This window comes from Serinus canaria, chromosome 7 (assembly GCF_022539315.1).
Source record: "Serinus canaria isolate serCan28SL12 chromosome 7, serCan2020, whole genome shotgun sequence".
In the NCBI taxonomy this organism is placed as follows: Eukaryota; Metazoa; Chordata; class Aves; order Passeriformes; family Fringillidae; genus Serinus; species Serinus canaria.
Genome location: NC_066321.1, coordinates 13948642 through 13968009, shown reverse-complemented (window position 1 = coordinate 13968009; position 19368 = coordinate 13948642). Strand labels below are relative to the sequence as shown.

Below are 19368 nucleotides of genomic sequence, written 5' to 3'. Positions count from 1 at the left end.
TGGTTTAAAAATATAGAAAATACATCCTCAGAAGGGGAAGGGGACACATCAGTGTTGTCTCCTTTTCTTTGCCTTTTTTTTCCCCCTGGTAGTAATACTAATACTAATAATTACTTGATGAGCTGAGGCTTACTGTGCATAATACTAACATTTTTATCACAATTGTTTAGATGTTAGGATAGTAACACCCTTGCTGAAATGGTTTTGCAGGAATCACAGCCTTTCCTTTATTGTTTGTTTTTTTATTTTTATTTTTTGGGGGGGTTTACTTTGTTTTTGTGTTTTTCATCTTGCACCATGGATTTCATGAAGTGTTTAATTGTCAGAACAGAGGTTTTATTTTGCTCTTGCCTCTTTGGTCCATTTTTATGTAGATTAAAATTATTTGAAAAGTTTTGCAGCACCTTGCAGAAACCCAGTATTGTGTCAGCTGGCAGCAAGACTGTTTCAGGTTTCTGCTGTAGTGCTGCAGATAATATCAACTGTAGCAATGTTCTTCCTCTGCCAAGAGCCCTTGATCAAAGGACATTGAGAGGTTAAAAGAAATGGGTGTGGTAGCAAAAACATCCTTGACCTTAAGACTGGGGTATCTGGAGTTCTGAGAACAGGGCTTTATTTTCTTTCATTTATTTTACAAGGAAGGTGAAATAAACTGTGAGAAAAGGGCTAAGGAACCTCAGGAAGAATCAAGATTTACTGACCAAACACTAAAATGTAAACATTTGCTGCACTGTATAATTGTAATAAGCAAACAGAAGAATGTTAGAATGACAGTTAATTTACCATTCTGTTAGGAATCTCTTTTTGGTTGCTTTAGTATTTACTTCTGGCTAAGCCTGTGCCTATTCTGCCCTTATCAGATATTCATTTGATGGATGAATAGGTGCTTACCAACTGCTGCAAAACATCACTATCTGGTGTTATGTTATCACTATCTGAATATGTGTCATAGAACTTTACATTTGTGACAGCAGTGTAATTCAGTAAAGGGGAACTCGTGTCAATTTCTGTCAACTGCACTTGCCTTAACTTTTACAGATACTCTTTGTATCTGTATCTGTACTCTTAAGGAGAATATTGTTCATTCGGGGTATTTATTTAACATAAAGTGAAGTCTGATTATTCTGTGGGTTTACTTAGTGTAAAATGAAGTCTGTGTTGTAAAATCTTCATTCTTTAAAGATTAACAGTTGTCACGTTTGCTAAAGGGAGAATAGTCTGTGCAGTGTCATTCTGCAGTAAGGTCCCTTGTCTGCTTTAAGATGTAAATGAACAAAAAGGAGGCAACCATTGCTTGCTACAAGCATTTATGGCTGTGTTTAGTCTTCTGAACACTCACACAAATATCCCCTAAATTTTTAAGAAAGTCTGCTCTTTGCAAGATAGTGTAATTTAATACGCTTCTAATCAGCATCTCCCAGTTTCCCCTTGCCATCTCAAATAGCAGCCTTGTGTTAAATGGCTAAGAGCTGCAGATGGTAGGGGAATTGTGTTATTAGTAAAGTCAACAGTGTCTGTGTTCTGGGTTACTGAATATGGCTGAGTCCTAAAGGTAAATGAGTTGCTTCATAAACTTCAGTGATGGGGTTGGAGCAGACAAACCTATGAGTACTGCTGCCCAAGATCACTTAGTGTATATTACATTTCTGTAAATCTTCCAGCAGTGGTTTAGGACTGTCCTCCCCAAGATATTTGCTGTTCCTTCCTTTCCTCATCAGCCTTACAGTGATGGTGCATTTGGATTGGGTGCAAGTACTGAGATGCAGGCACTTGTGTCCTTCTGTCACGGGAAGGCCAAGGAGCATAGCACACATGACTAGCAAAGGTTTGAAATAATACTGCTGTTTCCTCAATGTTTGTGAGCTGGATTTAAGTTTATAAACAGACTGTTGGCCCTCCTGCTGGCGAGGAAAGACTCTGGATCGTGTTATAACATTCTGGCATCTCAAGCTTTACCTTACTGCAGTTCCCAGAAGAAGCCATTTTGACTTCTGTTATCTGCTCTGTCTCCAGCAGCTTGTTCCTTTGTCAGTTAACCCCTCATTTGATTAAATATATATTGAATTAATCACTAACTTACCCTTTTCTGGATGCCATTCAAAACGTGATAATACGATGCCATCTATAGGAAGGAGTGGTGAGGAGGCAAAGAAACATGGGAGAAAAAGGAGAATGATGGCATGGCTCTAAAAAGGGGCTGCTTTGTTCCTTTTTAAAGTGTTTAGAAGCTGTGGCTCCAGTGTCAACTAATACAGGCACTTGTTAGCCTCAAGCAATACATATAGAAGGTGAGAACCTCTCATTGCAATGAGGTATTGATTCTGGGATTCAGGGAGAGCCATTCTGCCAGATTTGAGTCAATTGCCTGAGTACACTATCCTGGGATGTGCTTACTCTATAATTTCCACCCCCACACCTCCCAACTTCTGTCACCTGTACAGGGTTTGAACTGAATGGATAAATATCTGATATACTTTATTTCAACTCCTGTCAGCTATTTTTTACTGTTATTTTTCATATCAGCAATTACACTGTTCCTGTAAGATTGATTTTGCATGACACATGATCTCAGAACCATGCCCCTGGGTTTGACCTGAGCTCAGTGTAAGCCAGTGTCATAAGTGCTGGTCCTTGGTGTTGATAGGTGTTTTTTATCTCAAAGTCAGTATTTAGTTGTTTATCCTGTTCCTGGTACTGAAGATGCTCTGATTTCAGGGTTATGCCATGGTCACACTGGTGCCCGTCAGGATGTACATCACCTCTGCAAGGCACTCTCAGGATGCTGCTCTGGGCTGGGCAGGCTTTGTGCAGCAATACAGAGCATCACACGGGCAGAAGAATGTGGGATGATCTTCCACAATCCTTGCTGGTTTCTTCTGTAGTGAAAGAACTTTGACTTCAAAACCTATCATTTGCTAAGCCCTCCTCCATCAGTTAAATCCAGTTACAAGATGCTAAAGCTGACAAATAGCAATGAAATGGAACATTGAGACAAGGGAAACACTGGATGTGTTTTCAAAGCTGTGTAAGCAGCTGTGGCTCATTGATTTTGCTTGATGGTGCAGGAGCATCACACATCAGCATTTTCTTGGCTGTTTTCCTATCGTTTGGCAGAAAAGGTCACCTTTTTAACTTCCTCATTAAAGACTCTTGATCATGACAAGTGTCTTGTGAACACCATTGACAATTTTCCCAAGTCTGGAGCAAAGTGTCTTAGCTTTGAGATGACTATGTCTCCTGCATGATGGCTCTGTAATCAATGAGTCAGTGCCTTGTGCCTTTCTTGGATGTGCTTCATCAGTTGGTCTTTAGAACTGTCTTCTTCAGTGCCTTTTAGAAACATCATGGTATATTATTTTATCATTCTCTGCAGCCTATTTTCGTTGAAGATCTCAAAATAATCACGTTAAGGACCTTGATGGGCAGTTACTTAGTTTCCTATGTGATTCCCACTGGAAATTGACACGTAAATCTTTAACTTCTTTTCAAGTGTTATTTCAGGGGTTTGTTAAGGGTGACCAAAGTAGCCTCCCAACCCTTGTTTTGGGTAGATTTTGAAAGGTTGTCCAGGATTTGCAAACCTCTTGATGTCTTACACGTTGAATACCTCTTAGCACTTGCCCAGAAAGCAGCATGTGAGCAGCAGCAGAGTCAGGTGTCCCAGCACAGGTCACTGCTGTCTCTGTGTGAACACACCGGGCCTGGCCGTGTCTCAAAGGGCGCCGCTAAACACGCACAGGTCATTTGTGCATCTCACACACAATGGTTCATGCCTCTGAGGTTACTGTTAAAGCTGTACAAAACTAATTACAGTGCCCTGCTATTATTTACCGTCATCAGCTACTTAAGACCGCAAGGGTAGCTGTAATAGCCCTGCTACGTATCAGGGACTGCTTCCTCGCTGATTAATTGAGGGTAGCATCCTTCTTCCTTGCATGCATTGACTTCCTGCGGGAAGCAGGTGCCTCCTGCGGAGAGCGGCCGGGAGAAACGGGCGCCCTAAGGGCGGCAGATCGCCATTCTAAGTTGTCCTAAAAGCGCGCACAGCCCCCATAAGAGGCAAGTCAAGGCAGCGCGTCCTGCGCTGGCTGCGCTCGGGGCCCGGCAGAGGCGGGGGCTTTGTTGCACTGAGCAGTGGCAATGGTTATACCGCGCTGCACCTTCCCGTTCTGCCCTCGCACGGCGCCGATCCCACACTGGGCCGGGATTCTCTTACGCTCGTCCGTCCGGAACCGGCGGGACTCGAACCCCGGCCAGGTCCCGGCGCGCACGCGCCCCCGCAGACCCCCGGGCGCGTCGTGACGCTGCCGCGCGGTGACGCCTCGCGCTCCCTGCCCGTCACGGGGCCCGGCGCGCGCGGGGCGGAGCTCGCGGGCGGCAGCAGCGGCAGCCGCGGCACTTCACGGCCGACAGGACCCCCGGCCCGGCCCGGCCCCGCCGCGGCCGCGGCGCCCCGAGGCACCTGCCCCGCTCCTCTCCGCCTGCCGAGTCGCATCGCTCCTTCCGCGCCGGCCTCGGCGCCGCCTGTCACTGTCCCCGCCGTGCTCCGGAGCGGGCAGGCCCCGGGCCCCTTCCCCCCCTCCCCCGGGGGGGTGGGCTCCGCTCCGGAATCCTGGCCGCTCCCTCCACACCGCCCGCCCAGCCGGGGCTGCTCCCGCCGCCGCCGGGAAGCGCGGGGGGTCCCCGGCGGCCGCCCGGCCTCCGCCGTGACATAGGTCGGTACGCGGGGAGGGGGCGGGCGGGGGGCGGCCCGAGTGCGGGGGAACCCCAGGGCGGGTTTGCCCGGGCGCCTTGCGGGGCCCTGGGGCGGTCCCGGCGTCTCGGAGGTGCCTGGGCCGGGGGCAGCAGCGCGAACCCGGCCCGGTGCAGGTGGAGCTGCGCGGCGGTGTAGTTGTTTGCGGTGCCGGGAGACACACACTAATGTTGCTTGCTTACATTACCGCTGCAGTATCTAAAGTGTTTTATGTGCCTGACGAGTATTTCTGTGTCACCCTGAACCTTCCCGTGATTGCTCGCTGATGCTGTGGTTTTTGGTCTTTGAATTGCTCTGCAGTGGTAGTGCTGTGAATTGGGTATGTAGGTCAAATTCTGAGAGATGTTTTTGTCAGGGGAAAAAGTGAATGTTGGATTATTTATTCCCGTGTTGCATTTGAAGTGCATTGCAGCACCCACGAGGTTGGGAGGGTTTTTTTTGCCTTTTTTTTTCCCCTTGGTTGCTCTTGCTTCATAAATCTCCTTTTAGTTTTTGGCTGTGGCAATACTGAAGATCAAAGCGCTAAATTAGCTGCGAGCCTCTAAGCTGTATTGTATCATGCAGTGTCCTCTAAGAAGGTGGTAAAAGATAATAGAAGCCTGCCTTGAAATAAGAGGGTTTTCTAGTCCGTGCAGAAAATGTCTCTCAACTACAACGTTTCTTTTCTTTAAACAATGCAGCACGTTGCAGAGCATTGGAGGCCTTGGAATTGTATTGCTGTGTATATGGCACAGGCGTATTAGCAGAGTGAATGGCTACAGGCTTGTCTTGCACACTATCTTGGGTTCTCTCGTGGCAAAGCACTTACTAACGAAATACCCTAGAAAGTATTCTTTCCTGTGGAATTCCCTGGGGATATTTTTAAGGGAAGGGACATGATGAGCTTTTCTTTGCTATTTTTTCCTGCTTTCACCTATACCTTTCCTTACAGTGACTTTGAAATAACAGATTTCCTCAGAAATCTATTTTAAAATCAGAACTTGTTATAATTCCTGTTTCCTTTACACTGTGTGTTCTATCATGACTGCTGCCAATACATCTTGAACCCAGATTTGATTCAGGTAGCAAAGCTGTATATAATTAATTTGATTTTTTTTTTCCCCCAAGGTTTTAGTGTATGTTGATAGAGCAGAACAGGAGGATAACATTTGTCAGATTGACTCATTGCTTGAGAAGAAAAGTCTATGTAGAGTTTGCCTTGATGAACTCTGTGTTGGTGTTTGAGCAGGTGGTTTACCTGGCACTAAAAGAAGAGTAAGGTGAAGAAAACAGAAGTTTTTGCATTGCTTGCCTTGGCTTGCTGAGATTTCTAAACTGTGAGAGGAATCTTTTTTTTTTCCAAGATAGCTTGGTAATCTTAGGAGTTTTGTAGTAAATGCTATTAGGTAAAGAGCTGTGGCAGAATTTATTCATGTGGTGAAATGAGCGTTATGTTTTTGTTTAATATCAGCAGGCAAACTTTTTTGTTATGTTTCTGCTTTTTGTTGATAAAACTAATTCATGGTAAAAATGAATAACCTCTCCATTTTGGTTGTAGATGTGTCAGTGGTTTTTTGCTATGAATGTTGGGAAAACCAGTCAGTGCACAGGCCTGTGGAATTTAAAGCCTAGTGATTCTAAATGCAGGAGAGGTTGTTTTATTATAGTTTTCTCTGGAGAAAGCAAGCAAATTGGTCAAGCTGTAACTTTAGTCCACAGTTGCAGTTTTTACTTTACATTTTTTCCTGATCATTTCCTAGAAGTTGTTCATATTTAGGTACAAATCAGAATGACTAGTTTTTAAAACCTTGAAATTGATAATAAGTATTTGTAAGGAACTATGGAGAAAAAAGCTTTGAAATCTCGGCAATCTAAAGTTCTATATTTTTTTCTTTTGTGTTAAGGGTAGGCTGACTTTTTACCTCAGCAAACTAAGTCAGAAGTAATGAGTAATCTGGTTTGGTGAGAAGGTGTTCATTCAGTGGCTCTCTAAACTGGGCATCTTCTGAACTTAAAAATAACATTTTCTTATAAAATGCAGCCTGAGAATGATAATAGATTGATTTCCTTCATTTGTTCCTGCTCTTCCACAACACACAGCCAATGGTGTTCTGGTCTGTGGAGAGGTACCAGTTTAGTTTAGAGTAATGAACATATTTTGTAGTAATATCTTCTTAGATGTTTCGTACTGCTAACATTATTCTTTGTTTAGACTTTTTGGAGAAAAATAAATGAGTGTTGAAAATTTGACTGATTTATGTAGTTAAGTACATCTTAAATACATTTGCAGAAAATGTCATGTGTTTTCATATACATGATAAGCTAATGTAAATGTGCATATTGCCTAGTGACTCTAGGTTTATCTAATTAGACAAACTATTAGATTTGCTGTCCTGAAAGTTCAATTTTTAAATGCAAGCTTTTAAAATTCTCAAGTAGAACTGACACAGTATTAAACTAAAAAAAGAAAAAAAAATCTGTAAATTCTGTTAAACACACTGGTTTTTCTGTGAGAAGAAAGAAAAAATTCTTTAAGAAGAAATGCTTCTTTTGCTATTCTAATATTTTGTATTTTGTAGTGCTAAGGTCAAAATAGATCATGCATGCTATAATTGCACACAGCTTGTAGACTAACATTGGAAACATGGGAACGTGTTCAGAATTCAGCGTGTTATTTGTGATTCACTTCTGGATCTTGGCATGACATCTTGATTTAATAATATGACAAATGAAGTTTGTGGCTCTATGTAAACCCGTTTTCTTAGACTAACCATGCTTCTTTGTTGGAGGGTTGTCTGGGATGTTTTAATATATTTGTCCTAAATGTAATCTTTTAAAAGCAGCAGGAAGATTGGTGACAATGAGAAAAGGAAAGACGGAGTTCTGTACTGTGATATTGTAGGGATTCTCTTGGGAAATGGGAACCACTGCTCTAGAGATACTTGACCCACAAATACACATGGCATAATTTAGGGCCCATCTTAGTGAGGTTATTTGAAGTTGGATCTTATTTGAGCAGGACCAAAGCAGAAGTATCTACATTTTCCTTTAAAAACTGGCAGTTGGGAATTGGTAATGCAGGGAGTCCTGTAGAGATGTTGTTTTGTCCCATCTGTTTGTGAAGTCTTACTTATGTGTACTTCTCTATCTCAAATTATTGCATATTTTTTAAGATATACCAGCAAACTTTAACTCAGTTTTTCATGTGAGAGGAAAATAGTTTTCTTTAGGCTAGTTTTTCTTTGCTGTAACTTTGTTTTCAGTAATTTTTTTCTTTGAATCCTCACAATCTTTCTCACTAGCTTCTCTTCCTGTATTTGCATAATTGTGAATTATCTGCAGCAGTAAAGATGCTGCTTTTTGTTTCCTGAGATGATTTTGCCAAGCACATGAACAATCTAACAACAGCAATGCAATAAAATTCATATGCTTCTGATGTTTGTATTGGAAAGACTGTACTTTTGAAGCTCAGGTATGATAACACTGATGAACCTTTCTCATTTGGATGAAGAAAGAAATGATGGATGTGTAAGAAAAGAAGGGTTTTCATGAAGTCAGCCCCCACCAGAGGCAGAAGGAAATATGCTGAAATCATGTGTGACAGACATTTGTCTGATCTTCTCTTAAAAAACTCACAAGAGGGGAATACCACACCTCTTCACTGGTCTATTTATAGCTGGTACATATGACTATTACTGTTGTTAGGAGGCTTTTCTTAACATTTAATTCTGTCTTGGTGCTAGTTAAGCCATTTAATTCCCATCCAACTCTTACTAATCATGCAGGATAATGGTTTCTGTGCTCTTTTCACCAAGTCTTCGTACATGAAGACTCTTCCTCTGTTTCCTTTTATGTTAGACTTCTCTTTACTAAACTGTCCAAACAGGATTTTTGTTTTTCAGACTCAATGTGCACTGATTTGTCTGTGTCTTTTTCAAAGTTCTACAGGCAGGCAGTTTTTGAGCAACAGAGTAATTAAGTTACTCTGCAAGTAGCAGAAGTAACACAGTGGCCTTATTAAAATGTCAGTCTAGGGTGTGTGCATGCAGGTATGGCTGGGTTTTGTTTTTGTTTTGTTGTTGGGGCTTTTTTCTTTTCTTGCCAACAGCATCAGGTTCCTGGCTCCTGCATTTGCTAACACAGAAGCTCATACTAATGTTTGTTGTATCATCTCTTTCTTCATATATCTGAATTGGAATTATCTTTCCAAGGAATATAACCTTATACTGTATTATATTCAATCTTTATTTTGGGTTAGTTTTCTTCTGTTTAGCATTTTTAGACTTAGCAGAGTATGCACTTGCTACTCTTCTATATCTCTTTCCCAGCACGTGCAATCCCTGTGGCTTTTGAACATTAGCCTGCTCTACAACAGGAAATTTGGATTGAGGACAAGTTCTCCTAGGGTTAGATGCAGTTTCTGTTGGCACAAGTGTGTCCTTACTGATTTGTTTTGTACATGTGCTGTCTTTTGGAGTAAACTGTATTGCTGAGGTAATGTCTGCTAGTGCAACTGTACCTGAACAAGCCTTTTGCCATCTTGAGATGTCATATGGTCCAGTGATGTAGCAGAAGAAATTTTAATCCTATAAGCATGCTTTATAGGAAGAATTGCAGAATCAGCTATGGAACAGATGTGTTCAGCATGTTCCCTGGTTTTACTCCATTTTATCAGACTTATGTAAATGCTTTTATCCATAATTTTTGAGGCCAGATCACAGATGGGACAAATTTTGCAATTCTTTCAACAGTGTGTTCTTCACAAAAATTAAATGGACATCAATAATGATTACTAGTAAAGATCCTTTTTAGTTTCTTGCAGGAAGAAGTATTCAAGCAGTCACTGTTGATTGCATCTCACCTGTTCTTAAAAGTATTTTAAAATTTAGACAAGAGGTCTGTAAATGTTAACAGTTTAAATGCCATGTTACTGGAAGTAACTATAGTCTCATCTTTGAACAAACATTTGAAAACTGGAATTTATAATTTGAATTAATAATAATTTTTAAAAAGAGAACAGAGAGCTAAAATACTGACACAAGGCGAAGTTAAACTTCTAAAGAAAAACTAAAAGAAATACAACATTCTATTGAAGAGCATGAGATTTGTCACCCTAAATATTTTATTAATGCAGCAGCTGAAAACTGGTAAAGTTCAACCTATATTTAATTGTTGTTTTGTCACACTGACTTTGTATGTTTTTAGCAGTGCCACAATTTTTGTAACTCCAGCATAAGTTTTTTGTTTAAAAAAGAAAATTCAATTTGAATAGCTAATCCCCATGGGAATTGTGGGTGTTTTTTCAATAATGGCTTGATGATAACTGTCTGGGTGTAAAGCTGAGTTTAGAAAAGCGTTTTTTGTCCTGCTGGTAGCAATAAGCACAGTAACTTCAGGCAGGGATGGTTTTTTCAGTTTCCATTAGTGTATAACCATTACACACTTACCTGTCTTCTTTGGTGGTGTTATTTAGCTCTCTGTAGAGTTGCAAGTGTGAGAGGTCTGAGTCTGTCTGTACCTGGGGCACCCTGGTTCAATTCATTGCTATTTGTTGCATGTTTTGTTCTTGAATTGGAGATGGATTCAGAGGTGTTTTTGCTATGCTGTGTTGGAAATCTATATGGCTCATAAATGTCTTATCTACTTAAATATTCCATGCTAGCATATTATGAGGGTTTTTTTGCATTTAATATTTGTTTTGAGGATAGAAAAAATGAAGGAACTGTCTGATTGAATGTACAAAGCTAATTTGAATTACGATAAGAAGAGCATGTGGGGTACTTAATGAGGGAGAATTGAGTATGAGCCAGAAAATGCATTTTAGGCAGAAGCTCCAGGTGCTGGTGTGTCATTGGAATGGGAAAACATTACAGCAAGGCAGCAGAAGATCTGAAAAATCATAGTTGTATTACTGTACTCTGGATTTCCTCAATGTATCACTACCTTGAGTAGTGAGCAGGAAGAGCTGTGCTTTGAGGAACAGCTGTGCTTTGAGGAATGAGTAAGATTGTATATAACAAAGACTTTTCGCTGAGGGCAATTTCTCCTTTATGTCTTGAAGAATTTAGAAGATGCAGAGTAATTGAGGCTGAGTTGTCTTCATGCTGGAGACACAGAAATGTCCTTGGAGACTTAGATTCTGTTCTTACTGGTGTCACAGCAAAATGCCAGGTGATCATATTAATCAAAAAGGCTCGTATGTATCCTTGTGTTAATTTTTTTTGGTACTTGATTTGAAATGGTGATGTGATTTGCAGCCGTGATTTAAACTCTCAACTGCTGCAAATTAAAAATAGTTGAGTTTTGCTCTGAATGGAAGATTCTGTCAAATATGACTGTTAGACTGAAGAAAAACAAAGTTTTGCAGTTTCCGTACCTGATGGTAGATACTAAAGCTAGGTGTAGAAGTAGAGAGTGGGGTTATTTGTCTGGTTTATTTCCCAAAATGCTTGTATTTAAACCCATCACAGTCACAAAACTGGAAGGTTAAGTGAAAAGGATAGAACTAGTTACTGGAGTTTAAGGAAGTGCTTTCTTCTGTATGTCCTCAAAAGCCATATCTGACTGAAGATTTGTGTGTAATCACACTTGTACATTAATTGAAATGCTGCAGTTGTTTGCAATACTCAGTAACTGCTGGAAGACAGCATTTTTTTCCTAATGTACTTTATTTTTGCTCATAGGGTATTGTTGATATGAGTGGTTAGTGAAACATTTACTCTTTAGTGAGTGGTTGCTGTTAAAAACCATTTATTTGTTGCTAGTTGTAGCATAGTCTTCCATTCTTAGAGTAGTGAAGGTTGCAGGAATCATCAGTACTGGTAGTGCTGGTAGGATTAAGTTTGTACTGTGTACATTTAGTTCTTTGGCTGAACTGGTGATCTAGAATGCTATCACAAGGATGAGAGCTAACCTGTGTCCTTTTAGGGTGTGTGCTGTGAACTGTCTGTTGGACAAAACCCCCTCCAAACAGTTGTGTTCCTATAGGACCTTGGATAGAGCACATTTGTAGTGAGGGATGGTTTTCATTGTAACACCTTTATCCCTTCTTCACAAGTATTTTGAATTGTTAGTCTAAAGTTTGGAGAAAATCAAATATTGGTGCCCTTCATGACAGCTTCAGCCTAAGGGCTGCAAATGGCAGTTGTAAGTGCTCAAGTGAGCCAAGAGCACCACTTGAGATTTTTGGAAGGAGACACAGAAGCACCTGAATCTACCTAATACTCACTCACTGTAGTGCATGTTTTGTGGGATTCTAGAGTCTATAAATTTCATACACCTATTTTGTTTAAGGCACCTTTCATGCAGCTACTCAGTTCATGTAAGATAGTAAATTAGGATAAAGTTAGAAACATTGGAGAAGTGTTTTATTGTGTGTGTTTGTCGATGCTCCAATGTTATCTTAATATATAGAGTTAGCTTTAAACGTTTTTATTGTGTGAATAGCCCAGCTAATGGTAAGGAATGTTTGTATTGTGGTGCTGGGGCTTTCCACCATGATGGTCGTGATAAATTTCCAAGATGCCAGAGTGCTCAGGAGGCAGTGATACAGTTATGTGTAGCCCAGTGAACTGTGGGCTAAAAAAGCAACTGTGTCTGTTGCTTTTTTACATAACTTTGTGAGAAAATCTGGTCCTGGATAAGAGAGGAGGATGAAAAGTCAATTTGCAGCCAGTATGTTCTGTTGCAAAATTGACAACACTAACATATTTTGCAAGGTATCGCTGTGGTGCCTGTCTGCAAGTTTCAGCTGCTGTGACCCTTCTTCAATTTAACATTTTTAAGTTCAAAAATCATGAACAGATCTTAAAAAAGCATCATGACTTTCAAGAAAGATTTGCTTGATGTATCAGCAGAGTAATTGTTCAGTTAGGTTGAGGAATGAGCTGTTAAGTGCTTTGGCTACTGCCGAGGCAATGACAGATACAGGAAATAGAGAAGTTCTGTAAAACTCGAATTTTAGGTGAGGAAAGATATCTTGTTGAGGAAAGTAGATGTTTTTTTGTTTGAGGCCAATTACAGTCTTATCTTTTTGGTGTACTTGAAATTGAGTAGGCCTATGAAGGGTTAGCTAATAGAGGCTCTTGATACTACTTGGAAAGAAGAGGTTCATTCAAAGCAGGAAACTTGTATTTGAGTGTCTTGAAACTCTCTAAATATGCTTATCTCTCCCTGTCAACTGTAAAGGAAGTGTAGAGAGATTAGCTTTCCTAGACTATGGTTATTCTTTGTGAATATTGCTGTAAATGTTAAGATATTTATCTCAAAAGCCTAATTTTGGTATAAACTCATATTGAACTGCTGCTTTCCATTTTTTATGAGAACAGTCTTTAAAAATTCTGTCCTTACATTCTCAAACCTTCCAGCACATTGTAAGTTTTTCAGGTCAAGATCATAGTTTATCAAGCTGATAAATGTTACATGACTCTGTCAAATTACAGTTTACTGAACAGCAGGAACTAAAGATTTAATCTGAATGAAATTTTGCTATTGTCACTGGGCATGTTGGATCCTTCAGTTAATTCTGAAATCTGGTTCCCTAGGTAATTTGCATGAGAGCTGCATTTGAGGTGCCTGAACTGATTTTTGAGCTTTTATTCTTCCTTGAACTGGGAGGGCACCATCCATAGATACTGATTTTTATACAAGCCTGGTCTGTTTTATTGGTTTGGAGATTTTTTAACTTTTTTTTTTGTTTGTCTGTGTGTAAAATTGAACTCGAAAAGGAGTACAGCTAGTAACCATTCTTTTCATAAAATAAAAAAATACCAAATCATATCTGTATCTGTATACATGAGCTAAGTCTGCATGCTCCTGTGGGCTCAGTGAGACATAAATTCACTTTTTTTTTTGCTTGCCAGGAAGATTTTAAAAGTCTTCAGCATAAGAAATCACAAGCCTCCTCATTGTAGAGATACCTGATGCCTCTGTGCCAGCCACAAAAATTCTCATGCTTCAGCCATCCCACACGTGCAGTCTGCACAGAGCACTGTCCCTGCAGGTTGTGTACAGAAGCAAGATGGCTTCTGCATTCACTGCATTTTTATACACACAAAGATTTCACTTTGCCTCTTTAATGTGAATTGCACCTATGTTATATAATTACATTATGATTTAATAATTCTTCTCAGTTTTTTCTTGCTAAGACTGTCCAATCTTGTGCCTGCAACTCTTTTTCCAATTGCCAAAATGATTGTATGTCAAAATGCATTCAATGCAAAAACATTACTGAGTAAATGTAATAAACCACAATATTTAGACTTGCATGAAATACAGCTTCTAATTGTGGGTGATGCCCTCCTGGTTGCAGGGAGTATGGAAGTTCAGAAAGCAGTCCTGTGAATTTTAGTATCATAAATGCAGTTCATCTCAGTTTTAAAGTGTTATTATTTTTAATTAATAATAAATGGAGAGTAACCACAGTAAATTATTATATGTATTTAAAAACTTAATGTTATTTAAATACATTTTGCTGGACTGCAACTATTTTCAGACATGATTCAGGTAGTTTCCTTAAGCCTTAACTTATGTATTTCATTGTTGCTCTCCAGGGGCCTGCAGTGGGAATCATGTTCATTGGAGTTTTCTGCTAAGTAGGAATATGGATTTCTTTTATTTTAGTCCATCAGCTGGGTTTTCTGTTAATTAATTGAGGTTTTAAAGCAAATAACTAGAACATCATGTGATATTTAGTCAAATATGTTGAAAAAACCTTAGTAGGGTGGTTGCTGCAGTTAGTTCTGTTAACTAATCTGTAATTATTTCAAGAAGACTTATTTTGCTTGGCAGTAAACCTTGAAATTGAGGCATTTGCTATGTTTTGCATTTATTACTATGGTTTTGTTTTCCAAATGTTACTTTAATTTAGCAATGTATCATTGGCTTTTGATTTGAATTAGTCTTTTTCTCCCTTACCTGCTTTCCCTGTGAATACGTTTTTAATGTATTATTACAATATATTAAAGATCCAAGTTTTTCTAAAGCTGATCTCACATCTGATGTGTTACTGTTCAGCTTTTTCTCATGACTGTTCTTCAATTCCCTTTTTTTCTGTTGTTCGTGATTTTGTGCTACTGCTGCTGCTTTCATATTCTTTGAAAAGGCTGGCTTTTTGTCAAGTGTTCATTTGTGTGTATGTCCATATACAATCCCCTTCTTTTTGTTCATTTCTATGGAGTTACCTTCTTTTAGGTATCTTCTAATGTCTTTTAACAATACTGACTTCTATGCTCACCACACTATAGTGTCATTATTGTTACGTATGCCAACAGTTGCTTTGAGTTATGAAAAATGTTACAGAAATTGAGATTTAGGTCTTACTCTTTGTCTTGTTCACAGATACTGTGTTTAGTTTTTTAAAATAAAAACCTTAACAAGCAGTGCTGCCCATTATTTTGGTGAAAGGTTAAGAAGGAATATTTGACTAGGTGATCACTTGAGATTTTGTCAGCCTTGCTTGCTGTGATTTATAGGAGGTTGGTTGTTTAAAAAACCAAGCATTTGGTTGTTTAAAAAACAATTAAGCATTTTTAGAGCAAAACCATTTTATCTGGCTCATTCTTCTTTGTATGAAATAAAATTTTATAGTCTTACTTTATATTCTGACTGTCCATTCTACAGTCTGAAAAAATCACCTGTGAATGCTCACTCTTCATTTTTACTTGGCTCTTTTTGCTTCATGTGTTATGGACAAGTGTGTCTCTGAATAGCAGTGCAAGCGGATACTGGTTTTGTATGGCCTTGATTTAACTTGCTCATGTCCAATACAGTGAAAGTCAGATTTAATCATTACCTGTGACTGAAATAATTACAGTGCATCTTTCTTATTTTGAGTTCACATTATGTCATTTTGCTTTGGTGTAATGTTGGAAACCAGTTATCTTTGCACTAATTTATTTTCGTGAAAATTTAGTGGAGGGAATTGATATCCTTGAGATTCTTGCCCCACTATTGCAACAGGTTTGGACTCTGAAAGTGTAATGCACCTTTCTGTGTAGCTAAGTCTTCCTGTGTAAGTCTAAATTCCTTACTAAATCAAGCTAAGCTAGATTGCTTGCTTCACCAGGTTGTTTTTTGGGGTTGTTTTTGTTCTTGATTTAGTAACTGAGAGGCACCATGTCTGGTTATTATAGAAGTGTGTGAGAATAGGCAATTAGCTCAGGGTGCCTGAAACAGCTGCATCGTCTGCATGGCTTACTTGTCCTCACTTTGTTTCATTTGCTTTTACAAAGCCACCGAAGAAAGAAAATATCCAGGTAATTCTTAGAAATTGTTTTTAGCTTTCTCAGATTTTGAAAGACTTCCAGACTATGGAAGGTGGCTGGTGGGAAGTGAATCATGAATATGAATCAGCATCTCTCCACCCTTATATACAAAATGCTGTTGCTAGGATATTCTTCTTTGATGATGTGATAAGAGTGTAGCAAACACCTTTTTGAAATTCACTCTGTCATCCCTTCTTTAATTACATTCAAATTCAGGTTGCTTGTGTCTCTCTGCAAGACCTTGACATAATTTTATTCTATCTTTGCATCTGCTCTTTGTGTTTGCAGCCTTTGCTTCTCCTGAGTCTTTCTCTGAGTTTCAATTTTTTGGTTTTGCTTCCTTTTTTTTTGTTTTGGATTATAATCTGCTCTTGTGTGTGTGCTATACCAATGCTACTTTGCAGCCAGGGATTAGGTTTTTACCTTTTTACTGAATGTATATAGACTTGTTTAAAAAATGTTGATTTTTGTTATCTTATTTTTCGTCACTCTCCACAACCACCCTGTTGTTATAACCATTGCGAAAATTATCAGTTAAAACCAGTTTTTTTCCATTTCACAAGGTGAAGTCATAAACGTCTTAATAAAAATGGGTCTGAGTCATGTTTATAATTGAAATTTTAATGTTGTTAGCTTATTTTAAAGTAACATTAAATGCTAACACAAAGGTTGTTAAGGTGACTGATTATACTTCATATTTGAACTGAGAATTTTGGTTAAAAGGGACAATAAAATAAGAAACATAAGCTATTCAGAGAAATTGAATTTTCTTAAGTTGGATTTTTTTCTTCTTTTAAGGAATAAGGAAGTGGAGGGGAAAATAAATGGATGCTCAGTTGTTAGCTTATGTTCTAGTGAGACATATCACAGATTAATACTAAAGAATGAGTTGTTGTAGCTGGAGGAACTTGGAGGGGACGTTTTTTTCTTCAGCCCTATGTGAGCCCTTAACCTCAAATATCTTCAGCTTCCAAGTTTGGGTTTTTTTCAGCTAGGTTGAGGAAGAACATCTGGGATGTTTTTCTTTGGAGATATTGGTTGAAGTTGGTTTTGTTTTTAAAGGTGAGGTAGAAGATTTAAAATGCCTCACAGAACTACTGTATTTCTTTGATATGCTTACAAAGAAATATTGCAGAAGTGCTTAATCTAAAATAATGAAATACATTGTCATGTTTAATGTATTAAGACAGCTAATTAAACATTAATTTTAATGAAAATTACATTAGCTCTCATTTTAAGACAGTTGGGTCAAATACTGAGTTAAAAAGATGTTTAATAAGCACTTCACCGAAATAATTTTTGGAAGATTCTCCAAGGCAACTGCTGATACAAAAAACACAGCATAGGAAATCATTTAATATATGTTCTGCTTTTTTGGACTCTCAGGATGCAAAAGCTGTTTTCTCCAGACATAGTATATGTGTCTTATGCAAGCTTATTCGTAGTTTATATGTGTGTTTGCTATCTAGAATCTTAGAAAAACTGCCCATAAACAATGAAAAGTTGACTGCTTTACATGGCTTTGACAACTTTAGTAATTATGGGGTTTTTGGTTTTGTGTTTTAGGAAGTAAAATAATGCTAATGAAGCAACCATTTCCCTGAAGTTTGAGTTTTCAGACTCACTGCCATAATGGGTAAGTCCTCTGTGTAACTTACATAAAAATTTACTACAATTCCTGGGAAATGTGCTTTGGCTGTTTAACATAATGTAACATCTATGTATGAAAGGCCGTGTTCAGCAGCTTCACTAGTGTTGAAAATACTCCTTTTGTGGTTTTTTGTTTTGTTTTGTTTTTTTGGTTGGTTGGTTGGTTTTTCCCCTTCCTTATAATGTAGTACTTTTCCCGCATTTTTTTAATTATAAAACCGCATTGCTGAGGGCAAGCAAAACAGAAGACATAAACATGACATCAGATTCAGCTCCATGTTCACAGTTCTTGTATGTGAACTGAGAGATGTTTGTCTACAGCTGTACTTACAGATTCAAGTTTAGAAAACTGAGATTCAAGGTATTAGGGCACAGAGCAGTGCTTAGTGTGCTCTGAGTGGTGATGGGTGTTAGAGTCAAACTCAAAACATAAAATCTACATGTAAGGGTTTTCTTATTTCCTTGTGTCATGACAGTGCCGAGCCACTTCTGTGCCGATGGTCGGACTTGTTCTACTTATGTGGTGCATTTGTATTACTTTTTAATCGTGTGTCAATTTTTCAAGTTGTATGTTTTTAATGAGTTCACCATGTTGCTATTGTAATAATTTCTCCGTGTTCCCTCTCCTAAAAATCCCAACAAACCAACCAACAACACCACACACATTTTTGTGTTGCGTTTGTTTATCTTTTCATGTTTTGCCAGTTTTTCTAACCTTATGCTTAATAATCAAGTTGCTCAATCTAGGAATACAACACTCTTCAGATTTCTGATATTCTCCAACAATTTGTGTGAGAGAAATGATTGTTGAGTCATATTGGATATTTAGTAACATTAGATGCTTTGCCACAGTACTTCAGTTTCTTTTGTATAAAATATCAAAGTTAGTAACCACTGGAAACTCCAACCAGATGCTAAAGCATTATTTTATTTTTTGCATTGCTGAGCACTGGGATAGGCTATAACACAATAAAATAGTTCAATTGTTTTAATTGTGGCAAATTTTGAAGTGTGTTTTAGTGTGAGAAATAAATAACTGAGCTGCAAGAATACCTTTAGTTCTGCTATTAAATATTGCTGGTAAAACTTGCTTTTGTAGATTTGCATATCTTAGTAAAGTTATGAATAATGACAGCATGAGTGATTATCAAAATTACTCATTTTCAGACCAGCCTTTTGTTCTATAAGGAATCTATTAAATTAGAACACTTAAATTTCCTTATATGATAAATCTATTTAGTTGTAGTTTAGTAGAATTAAAGAATTCTCCTTGTTGTTGAATACAAGGGATGCTTGCTTGCTGCTTTTAATGCTGAGCTTTTCTCAGGTGCGTGTTTGAGAAATACAGTACTTTGTAAATCACAGCATTTAGCAATGAATTCTTCAACAAGCATGTCATGTCAAGGAGCATGAAGGCAAACAGTCAACACCTCTGGAGATAAATTTTGTTATCCAGTGTTCTAGATACATGCTGAGTGCAGTACTATTGCTGTAGCAAGGAATTAATATAAAATATTAGAAATAAATTACTCTTAGTGATGGATGTACAGTCTTTTGAGCTCCTAAGTGATTTCCTGTCTAAAGGAACATCCCAGTTCTAGGGCAGATTTTGTCTATCATGACATCAGGACATCACAGCTGCAGCAGATTGTCAGGATTTAGGATTTTTTCTCAACTTGTAACCTAATTTATGTAGCATTCCTGCCCCTAAATTATCCCCTG

At 38.6% G+C, this 19368-nt stretch overlaps 1 protein-coding gene across 2 annotated transcripts in view; it reads left to right on the top strand.

Moving 5' to 3' along the window:
• The first annotated feature begins 4391 nt into the window (after window positions 1-4391).
• The window catches only part of MAP3K2 (mitogen-activated protein kinase kinase kinase 2), a 46268-nt gene continuing 31291 nt past the window's right edge, over window positions 4392-19368 (top strand). The window contains exons 1-2 of one of the 2 annotated variants that reach the window (XM_018911394.3): window positions 4392-4715; window positions 17563-17632. In XM_018911394.3, coding sequence (XP_018766939.1) covers window positions 17629-17632 — 4 coding nt within the window. In that variant the 5' untranslated portion in view covers window positions 4392-4715; window positions 17563-17628. The remainder of the gene's footprint in view (window positions 4716-17562; window positions 17633-19368) is intronic. The other variant, XM_009087874.4, reaches the window with a different exon arrangement.